The sequence below is a fragment of the Tyto alba genome, unplaced genomic scaffold, assembly GCF_018691265.1.
Source record: "Tyto alba isolate M040663 unplaced genomic scaffold, T.alba_DEE_v4.0 Super-Scaffold_34, whole genome shotgun sequence".
Classification (NCBI taxonomy): Eukaryota; Metazoa; Chordata; class Aves; order Strigiformes; family Tytonidae; genus Tyto; species Tyto alba.
This window is the reverse complement of record NW_024881309.1, coordinates 1,173,268-1,184,353: the sequence shown is the minus strand read 5'-3', so window position 1 is coordinate 1,184,353 and position 11,086 is coordinate 1,173,268. Positions and strand designations below refer to the sequence as shown.

At 51.9% G+C, this 11,086-nt stretch overlaps 1 protein-coding gene across 1 annotated transcript in view; it reads right to left on the bottom strand.

Annotated features, from left to right (window-relative positions):
- Positions 1-3,811: 3,811 nt before the first annotated feature.
- Positions 3,812-11,086, bottom strand: part of GFPT1 (glutamine--fructose-6-phosphate transaminase 1) — a 43,482-nt gene continuing 36,207 nt past the window's right edge. The window contains exon 19 of the mRNA XM_042801456.1: positions 3,812-4,184. Coding sequence (XP_042657390.1) covers positions 4,155-4,184 — 30 coding nt within the window. The 3' untranslated portion in view covers positions 3,812-4,154. The remainder of the gene's footprint in view (positions 4,185-11,086) is intronic.

Sequence of the window (11,086 nt, the reverse complement as noted above, 5' to 3'; positions counted from 1 at the left end):
GATGAGCTGTGCTGAAAGCCATTTCCACACTCACCCCCCTCCTCTGAAGGACTTGCAGCTGGGGGTGGGATACTCTGTGTGCTGGTGAGTTAAAAATGCTGCAGTTTGCTAATGCATAAATACTGCAGGATTTCACAGTTGTTAACCATGCTCCAGGGAAGACAGGAGCATATTCAGGCTGTTGGAGAAGTTTAGAGGATCTTCAGGCCATGAAAGTAGCAATTTCTTGCACAGCTGCACAGGTTTGCAGCAGGAGTGGGTCTGCTGGTTACGCTGTTCAGCGGCAAACTGGAGCAGGGAGGGATTCGAGCGGCTTCTGCACTGTTGGTGCTTCAGTTTTGTGGGGAAGCCTCAAGGTTTTTTCCAGCTTTGCTTTGTCAGTCTAATTGAGGCTGATATAGTCTGGAAGCATTTTTGCTCTATGTTAATTTTTTTTAGGCGCATTTGAATCGGAGGAGCAGATTAGTGCCAGGTTTGGCCCGTGGTGTCTGTGGGCAAGTGTCTTGTGTGACGTTGACGGATGCAAGTGTGTGGAGTGGAGTTCAGCTTGTTTATTTAGGCCTGTGTTGGAGGCTTTTGAAAACAGTGCAAGGAGGAGAGGACAAATGTACTTTCACGTACACACAACTGTCCTTTATTATCCTAAAATGTGGTTCTGGCAAACAGCAGCCACGTTCTTGTGCAGATGGCAGTAAAAGCGAGGATATTCCAGGGTGGATGTGGCACACTGCGCAAGAAGGAGCGTACTGTCCTGGTCTGGGAGTAAATTTGGTTTGAGGGTGGGATTAGGTGGCAGGGTGACCTGAGATTTAAAGGCATGAGATCTCTTCCAGTCCTGCATCCCCCCACGCACAGCCTGACCCAAAGCTTGCTGAAGCAACTGGAAAGATTTCCCCCTTACTGCAGAGTCTTACATCAGAGCCTGAGCATCTGTGCTGCTGCTGGGTGCCTGTGCAAATTAGTGTTATGAGTCAAGCAAAAAAACTCATCCACTGTCTTCAGCAGATTTACCCCTGCAGTGCTGCTGTAACTAATATTTCCTCCTGTTTGCAATAGGCTGCCCTCTGCTAGCGGAATGGGCTTTGTCTGGATGTCTTAATTTCATCATGTGCCCTTGATCTGGAGGCACGACTGCCTGGGCAGCTTCCTAGCTCAGGCCAGCCAAAACGATCTGGGTTAGCTTAAACATTACAAGCAGTATTTGGGGATGTTCATTTGCTGTATTTTAGATTTTTTTAGTATTTTTTCCCCCACATTCTAGGTCATATTGATTGAATTGGGACAAGGACTGATTTATAACTTACACTGCCCATGTGCCAGGGGTTTTCCACGCTCTCCAGCACACTGGTGTTGCTGGACTTCACACAGCTGAGCGTGCTGGGTGGCCAGCAGTCAGGCTGTGTGCTCTGGGCCTTGGTGCCCCAAGGAAAATGGGGCCCCTGGTAAACCTGCTGTCAACAGATCGCAGGCGCTCTGGGGGTGGTGGCAGGTCCTGCATAGCTCTGTGGACAGCCTAAGGTACAACCATGCCACCCACCCCTCTGTCATGGCATTATCGCAGGTCTGTTAAAGCTCTGGTGCCCAGAGGTCTATGACTGAGCATCTTGGGTTGGGTTTAAAAATAGAAGAGCTTCATCTTTCACTCCAAAAAGTTGCAAGCAGAGGGAGGCAACTGAAAGCTCCCAAATTTACTGTCTTCAAAATCTTCTAGTCATATAAACCAGCCTCAACTATTGCCTTGTATGATCTACTTGGAGTTGTGCAAAGCATTTGATACTGTCCCACACAGCATCCTTGTCTCTAAATTGGAGAGGTGGATTTGGTGGAGGGACCACTCAGTGGATAAGGAATTGACTGAATGGTCACATTCAAAGACTTGTGGTCAACAGCTCAATGTCCAAGTGGAGAGCAGTGACGAGTGCTGTTCCTCAGGGGTCAGTGTTGGGCCTGGTGCTGTTTAACATCTTTGTCAGCAACACACACAGTGGGATTGATGCACCCTCAGCAAGTTCACTGGAGACACCGAGCTGTGTGGGGTGGTGACACGCTGGAGGGCAGGGATGGCATCCAGAGGGACCTGGGCAGGCTGGAGAGGTGGGCCTGTGTGAACCTCATGGAGTTCAACAAGACCAAGGGCAAGGTCCTGCCCGTGGGTCGGGGCAATCCCCAGCACAAATCCAGGCTGGGCGAGGGGTGGCTGGAGAGCAGCCCCAAGGAGAGGGACTGGGGGGGTTGGTGGGGGGAAAACTGACCGTGAGCCAGCACCATGTGCTCGCAGCCCAGAACCCACCCGTGCCCTGGGCTGCAGCCAGAGCAGGGGGGGCAGCAGGGCCAGGGAGGGGATTCTCCCCCTCTGCTCCACTCTGGGGAGCCCCCCCTGCAGTGCTGGGGGCAGCTCGGGGGCCCCCAACAGCAGAAGGACACGGAGCTGCTCGAGCGGGGCCAGAGGAGGCCACGGAGATGCTGGGGGGGCTGGAGCAGCTCCCCTGGGGGGCCGGGCTGAGAGAGTTGGGGGGGTTCAGCCTGGAGAAGAGAACTCCGGGGAGCCCTTCGAGCGGCCTCCCAGGGCTTAAAGGGGGGACAGGAAAGGTGGGGAGGGACTCTGGGTCAGGGGGTGGGGGTAGGATGAGGGGGGATGGTTTTAAACTGCCAGAGGGCAGATTTAGGTGAGATGTAAGGCAGAAATTGTTCCCTGTGCGGGGGGTGAGGCGCTGGCCCAGGGTGCCCAGAGCAGCTGTGGCTGCCCCCTCCCTGGAAGGGTTCAAGGCCAGGTTGGACGGGGCTGGGAGCCCCCTGGGCTGGTGGAAGGGGGCCCTGACCGGGGCAGGGGGGGGCACTGGGGGGGAATTTAAGGGCCCTTCCAACCCAAACCATTTGATGAATCTATGATCACACCAATGTCTCTTTGACTTCCTCGCCAAGATCTGTGTTATCAAAGCTCAAAGCACTTTGCAAAAGAGTGTCAGTGCTGTATGGAACCCACGTGAACACTGCGTGTGCAAAAGGCCGGTAATTGTCACAGGTAGTTCAGGTGAATCCTGATTGTGTCTGGGGTAATAACTGCCAACTAGTGATGATCGCTGATCTGTGACCAGAGGCCAAGTGGGATCTGGAGTTATCTAGCTGGCTTGGTGCTTTATACCTTCAGGAAATTGGAACTTGCTGGATTTATAGCAGTGGGACCTTCATGCTTCTACAAGGCAGACCCGTCACCTCTTCCTAGCTGCGTCCTCAGCCTGTCTGGGACGATGCTCACTGTAAGCGACGGTCCCCAACGCGCCAAGAGGCATTTCTTGACATCCCAGCCCCGTGGTGTTAACACCAAGCCACCACTCCTCTGCGTCTCGTACAGTTTTTGTAGTTTTCTAATCTAATCATGTGGAAGGTGATGGTTTTTCTCCACTCCCAGGAGCTTGCCATAGACATTTCAGCAGGTTTTTGGGTTGGTTTGTTTTTTTTTTTTTTTTTTCAGCTAGCTGTTCTTGTCTGCATGAGACTGGTGTGTTAAACATTTGAAGCAAGGTGCAGGGCTGTCCAGCCAGGCTCTTGTGATAGAACCATCACAAAGACTAAAGGTCCAGCCTTCATGTGTTTTCTATCTAAGACACATCCTTGCCACGCTAGCGTGCAGCCTAGAAACTCAAGTCAAAGCAACGCAGGCTTAAGCCATCAAAATTGTCATTAAACGGGGAAAGAAGGGAGAACGAGGGGGACCCATGAACTTGGCTTTGTTTCTTGGGCTGCAGAAGCAGACAAACTGGCATCTCTAAAGCAGAGTGATCTGCTTCTGACATTTGCTTTAAAAATCAACACATCTTTGGAGACTTTTATTGTTTAAAACCTAGAAACCAAGGCAAAAACTTCAGTGCAAAATGCAACCAGCGACTAATTCGTGACTGTCACTTATCTGGGGGTTTTTCTATCCCTTACTCAGTGCAAAACACTCCAAACCACTGCCAGCCTGCGCCGCGCAGAGCAGACGGGACCTGACTGATGCTCATTGCTGCCACGGAGGGCCCTGGGGTGTGGGCACAGAAGGTGGCAGCCCAGGGACGAGGTTTTGGCTGCCTGCAGCTCACCCCTCTCGTTCCTTCTCCTCGAGGCTCTCGGACAGCTGCACGGAAGGCGAGTCGCTCACGAAGCGGCGATGGCGTTCAGTCCCTGGAAGCGGCAATGCGGTCCACCTGCAAAAAGGACAGGCAGCCATAAAAAGAACAGCCCTCTGAGCAGGGAGGTGCAGCCGCGCTTCAACGCCGGCTGCGGTAGGGAGCACCGATGCAGCGCCCAGAAACGGGGGCGCCGACCTGGGCAGCCCGTGGCTCAGCCCTGTCAGCCGCAGGAAAAGTAGCGTGGGGTTTGAAAAACCCCAGAGAGAAGGATATCTGCTTTCTGCGGTGTTAATTCTGGGCTTAAACAAAGGAGGACTTTGTGTGTGCAGGATAACAGTCCAGACTTGATGGGATTACTCACTGTAACTGAGATACTACAGGGAAAACTCAGCATGATGGGGGGGTTAATCCTTGCTCTCAAGGGACATGAGATATAGTGTAGCTCTGCTTCTCTTTCTTGCCTATCCCTGAACGGCTAGGGGGACTAATGCTCCCTCCTCTGCATCGCTGGCACCACAGTGGGAGTTTGCAAATAGCTGTGCAGCCCTCGGGGGGACTCGGGTGTTTGTGAGTCGGAGATTATATTTTTGAGACACTGAGATACAGTTACTGTCGAAACATGCAGGGCACGCTGGAAACTGGGTCATTTGCTGCAAGTCCAGCACTGAAACTGGTCTGCTGTTTGTCAGTGGAACAACCTTGCGCTGGGCCTCGGGTAAAGCTGTGGCTCTGGAGGGACCAAGGCTCTGGGGCATGAACTCCCCGACTCGTTTGGGGGAGAGCAGGTACCGACAGTGTCATTAGCAGGGTCAGCTCCGTGCCAGCCTGGTGCTGCTTTGAAACTGCCTGGGGGTCACACAGGACCCCTCCTTTGGGCTTTTCGACCTGCTGCCATTCTGGGAAGCAGCATCCGCATAGGCTACGTGGTCTTAGGAGCAGCTGTAGTTTTTCCTTTATTTTATCCAGCCATAGAATAATGGCAGGTATTTCCCTTTGGAACAGGATTTTGTATAGCGCTTTCCATAGTCACTGAAACAAGCAAAAAATGTCAAAGACCACAGCATTCCCAGGCTGAGCCATTGGCCCAGATGAACGTTTCCCTGCTTGTTCCTACTGATGAGAAAAGTGTTTCTTAGCTGATGTTTCCACGGTGTCAAAGCCCAGGTCTTGCTGTAGTTCTCTTTTTTTTTTTTTCTTTGCTTTATTTTTTTTCCTATGCTAGTAGCAACCACCCACATTACTCAAGAACAATTTTTCTCGGAGCTGTGACCAGTGTACCTCCAGTTATCCACAAGCCCCTGGCTGCCGGCCTGCTATGAACCAGCTGGTGCATTAAATTGAAGACAGCTACAAATAAATTACTTGCTTTATTGCTTTTCCATGTAGGCATTGGCCACGATACCACTCAGACACGTAACCCAAACAGGAGGGATAAAGTGTTGAGATACAGACCACTTCTCAGAGAGAGGTGGTAGATTTTAAGCTACACAGATTTGGGAGCAGGTTTGAGCTCTGGCTTTGTCTCGCCTGCTCACCGGGAGCTGTACCTTCCTTTCAGTGGCACCTCACACTGCACAAAGTGGCATCTAGTGACTGAACAAAAGCCTTCACGTCTGGATTAGGAGGGGAAAGCACAGAGGTTCTTTTCTGGATCCAGCAGTGCCTGGAGGAGAGAGAATTGCCCCCAGGCCTCTGCCTCCTTCCCCATTCAGGAGGTAACTGTCCTGCAGCTTCACCAAGGTGAGAGCCAGCCTGCAAGCACCCCCTGAACCCATTCCTGCCCCCTCTCAGCTGGGCTAGGAGAGCCTGGGGTGAAGCTTGGGACCATGACGAGCCCTTGTTCCTGGCAGGCAGCACCAGGAGGGGGACGAGGGGCAGATGGCCTCAGTCCCTGCTGATCCCTACCCCAACTCTTGTGGCCGTACAGCCCCGCAGCAAAAATTCCTTCCTAACCCCAGCTGCTTCGCTTGCAAGCAGGTACCTTTCTGGATTAGCTCACATCAGCCTCCAGACCCACTTGCCCCCTGCCTTACTTGGACACGGTCCTGCACGGACAGTCCTCAAGACAATTAATTCATCCTACATTTTAAGCCCTGTCGTGAGTACTTCCTGAAGGCCGTCTGCCAGTTATGCTAAGGGAGGTGACGTGGCTGTTCTGTAGACTCAAGTCTGACCTATGGAGAAGAGGAGGATGAGGTTTGCCTTTCTCCTTTAGCAACATGATCAGCAAGGGGTGTAATACGCATTCACTGGGTCACAGAAACCTGTGACTCCTCGCGGTGTGGTTCTGTGGGAGTTTTGCCTGTGTGCGTAATTCCCAGCTTTGTGCAACTCTGAAATCTCCCTTAAATTCCACCTGGCAATGACTGGTGGCACAGGCTTGATGTTATGTTACCAGGGGGGTCACCCTCTGAACACGAATGTTCTGTCTTGGCATGGGACATGTATGTCTTGAGTTTTCTCAAGATGGACCAGTTGGGGCTGTTTGGTTAGAAGATGATGTTAATTTTCAGCAGGGTTTCTGGCTGGGCTTGGAAAAGCATGTCTTCCTGAGGATAGGAGATGCTGCAAAAAATGTGAGAAGGAATGTGAGTCCCTGCCACAGTTTACAGCAGAGTGGTCTGGCTGGTGACCACAGGGGCCGTTCTGTCTGTCCTGGTGGTGCTTTTGCACTGGTCTCCTGCTAGAGAGGAGGTTTTATAGCTCAAGCTGGGTTTTCCCAGTGTGGCTGTGCCAGTAGCCATATGCTGATAGCCCTGAAGAGTGGCTTTGATTATGAAACCAACCTCAGGCACATCCTTGGGGTTTGCCAATGCAACGTGAAACATTCTGTGCCGGCCTGCAGTGTCTCGCCCAGTTTTGGGTGCCTGAAAGCACCCGCTTGTGAGCATGAGGAAGGCTTGTTCACGTGGCAGTTGGCATCAGAAGGGAGGAGAGGCAACATCTCCTTCCTAGCAGTGACTTTGGAGAGGCTGCTGGAGCGTGCCATCCCCCGCAGCACCCTTGTGTCCCAAGCCCCACTCAGCTGGGGGCGCAGAGATCTGTCGAGGCAGAGCTGGCATGTCTGCTGGCAGCCTGCTCCGGCCAGGAGGCTCCCACACATCCCCTGCCCCTGGGCACACACTCTCATCCAGTGGAGGTTAATTCTGGGCAGAGACAGAAATGAGAGGAGCAGGGAGGTTTCAGCTGCATCCCATGCAGGTTGCCTGATTGTTCCTCTCAGCAGGAGCTGCAGCGTCACTTTGGTACAGCCGAGGTGCGGGGTTTGCCTGGGCAGGGTAATTTTCTACTTCAGAAGGTGTTTGGGCACCTTCCTCCTGCTCAGAATGAGCTGGCTGGGCCTGCTGAGCTGCCACCTGTCCTGCTCACGGCCCGAATGCAGCTCCCGGGGCACCGGAGCCCTTGGGAGCCTCATGGGCTCTCAGCTCCCAGCCGTGGTGATATTGTGAGCGTCTCCAGTGCGCCCGGGCTCACCGCCGCGTTTAGGATCCTGTGTTACAGTAATGCTGCTGCTCGCTGTCCAGACACAGGCTAGCAGCTTGTTTGTTTAAACTTGTTTCCATAGGAATTTGTAAGGACCATGGGAACATATTTTATTTGACCTAAACAATAAAGAATGAGACTGAGGAGGGGGAAAGGAGTCCCCGTCATGTCTGATTTGTGGGTCTGATTTTTCTCTTAGGCTGGGTAACCTCTTCAGGACTGAATGGGACATCTTGGCAAGTCAAGTTGCTTTTTTTTCTTCTCCTTTGTTTTTTCAAATGCCTGCGATTTATTCCAATCAGCTGATAAATGCATAGAAATAGACCAGAAATAGCCTCTTTTTAAGCACACAGGGCGGCTCTCGGGTCAGGCTTGCAGTAGTTCAGAAACCCCGCTTGCGCGGCTGAGCTGGCGCTGAAGCAGCCCAACTGTGCGAGCACAGGCTGCGCCTCCGATGGTAGGGGATGAGCTCGGTGTCTCTGCAGTCTCTCTCTCTGCGTTTATGCCCCTCCAGCAGCAGCAGTTGTCTCCTGTCTGATAAATGAAGTACATAAGGCCGTGCAGAGCGACCTGGGGTGCTGTTAGTCCTCTGACGGGAAGGTTGGGGTGGCCTCGGGCAGAGATTAGACACGGAGTTGTAGCAGAGTTGGGAGGTGAAGCCGAGCTGTTGCAGCACGTTGCTTGTTGGACCTTCCAAGCTGTAAGAGCTGGAAATGTGGCAAGCCACAAATCGGTGTAATAGCAGCAAGGAGGTGCTGGAGGAGCTGCCCAGCAAAGACGGTGTGTGGGCAGTGGGGAAGGCAGCTGCTCAACAGTGGAACTGGCCAGGTTGCTTCAGAGATGAATTTTCATCCCTGCGCAGCTTTTTTTAATGTTTCCCAGGAAGTGCCACCAGCTGTCACTAAAGCTAAGGCCCTTAAATCCTCCTCACTAATGCTCTGAATGCCAAGGGGTGCTGCTGCAGCGGTGGGGCTGGCAAAATCAGCAGGAGCTGAGGACCCACAAGGTCGACAGGTCGGGCTGTGCTCTCGGTCACGGTGCTGCCCTGGAGGCACTGTGCTCTCTACTGCCGGTCTCTGTAGGAAGCAGGGGTCGTTCATTCACTTCGTGTATCTTCACACCATCAGGATGAGTGTGGTTGTCTGCTTTCTTAGGGGGGAAAAAATTAGAAAATAGCTTTTGCCACTGTCTGAGGTGGTGTAAGGAATGGATGCTTTGCTCGAAGCCTGTGAACACCCACCTGCCCTGGGCGGCAGATCGGGCCGGTGCGGGGGAACGGCTCCAGGGCCAGTCAGTGTTTCTGTGAAACAGCACCCTGGTAACTGGGAGTCAGTTTTACAGACAAAACGTCCCCTCCTTGTTCTGCCTATGTCCGGCAAAAATGTTGCTACATACCATTTTCTTTCCAAGCTTCTTGTGTCCGAAAGGGGGTCTGGGGTGAGAATTCCCCATGGCATACCCTATGGACTGCTGCTTCCCCACTGAGCCTCTTAGAGACCTCAAAATGACTTTTTTTTTTTTTTTTTTGGGGGGGGGGGGGGGAGTGGGGGGGAGGTGGCATTTCTCTGATCCCAGGCGCTACGGGGGTGTTTTCTGTTCAAGCAGTTACCGTACAGGGCTACAGGTGTGCTCCGCAGTGGTGAAAAACAGTTTGCCAGAGAGAGCAAGAGGAGAATAAGGTGTTGAATAAACACTGTTCCCAGGGCCTTGGCTATGCACAGTACTCCTACAAGCAAGGCTGAGTGCTGCTTTACAGCAAAGGTAGAGATAGGTAAATGAAAGAAATCTTGCATGAATGTGTAGAGTCAGCAGCTTGAGGCTCGGCACTGAAGCTGTGCTGAAGGCCCAGGCTCCGTGGAAGCGCGGGAAGGGTAAATGCCAGGCAGCAGGTTGCTCTGGAGGGGCCTGGGAGCACTTTGGAGCAGGCAATCTATTATAATTTATTCAAACCACATGCTTATGCCCTTCTGTAAATCTCACTTAGCTTCTGGCAGCTTATTGCTCTTCAAATGCCAAATCGCATGAGATGAACTCTCTGAGGGATCGACGCGTTTCTGTGCGAAGGGCCTGCTGGTCCTTTGCCCCTTGTCTTGCTGTTTTTAGCCACATCAGGCGTTAAGGGAGTGGCTTTCTTGCAGCCAGAGCTCAGGACCACCGTGCTCAGGACCCTGGATGCGTCCCTTTGCATTTGTCTTCTCATTGCCATTTTTATTAGCTTAAATTAAAATGTGCTGTACGATGTGTGCGCTTAGCTGGCCCAGATGGAGAAATGAGAACCCTGGCAGCGTCTCGTAGTTGCCCGTTATGATACAGCTCCCTTGCTCTTTGGAGTGTAGTGCTTGGAATGTATTAAAGAAATGGGGGTGCCCTGTCCCCTTCCCGGTGGGCCTGGAAATGCAGCTGCCGGGGCTGGCAGCTCTCTGCTCGGCGGGTACAGCCCAGGAACAGGCGCCTTGTGTGAAACGAGGCCGAGGGTGGTGCGACCCCAGAGTCGCTTGGCGAAGATTCTGCACCCAGCTGACTTTCTGTGCCCATTCGTTGCAATATTCCCTGCTCCTTTAGTGTCCTAAGCAGATGTCACCTGCAGCTATGGCAGTGAAAGCCTGAAGCTTTGAGCTCTTTGACCCACTTTTGGTTATGACTGTAATACAAGCTAGACCTGCTGTTTCCTTCTGCAGATCAGAGCAAGCAAAAAGTGGACAGTCTTGCTCCCAGCATCTGTGTAGGCACCAATTTGTATTGTGATCCTAAGGACATACGTGCATTGTTTCAAGGCAATAAGCCTTAAAAAGTAGCCTCGTGACCTTTTATACTTGTATAAGAAAGGTATTTGTGAGAAGAGCAAGTCCAAGCTGCTCACGTTATCTAGGAAATTAAATGATTGTGTTTTGATGTTCTTCCCCCCTGGAGAGGTAAAGGTCCCTGAGGAAATTAATCCATGAATGGCTCTGACTGGAGGAGGGGTGGAATTTCAGACAGTCTTTTGTCATTGTGGGTTTTGCTTACAAAGTTATTCAGGCATGTTTTAGACGTGAACAATCTCCAAGCCCCCAGCTGTTGTCTTACAAAAATGTGCACTGAATTGTACTATCTCAGCATCTGTGTCGTCCTCCACTGCTGGGCTTGTGAAGAGCCTGCGTGTTTCCCAAAGAGGTTTCTTTCTTGAAAAAGAAACCCCGAGTAATATTCACTAAGCATGGGTTGCGTATGGGCTGTGCTGACTGCAATTTTCTCAAACCTGGTGCTAGAAAAGTCGTAAATGAGCATTAAGGTGCAGCAGGTAATACCAACTGTTCTGCTGTAGGGATGTTTTAATGGGCTTTCTTCTTGGTTAGTGGCAAAATCACGGTTAGGAAAGGGCAGTTGAAATATATTCTATATTCAGACATGGAAAAAAAAGCCTGGTCGGTTAGGAGAGAGGGGAGTTAAGCCCTGTGGTTTTCTGCTTTGTACATACTGCCCTTAACTTTCACAGGGGTTACCTATTCTTAAAT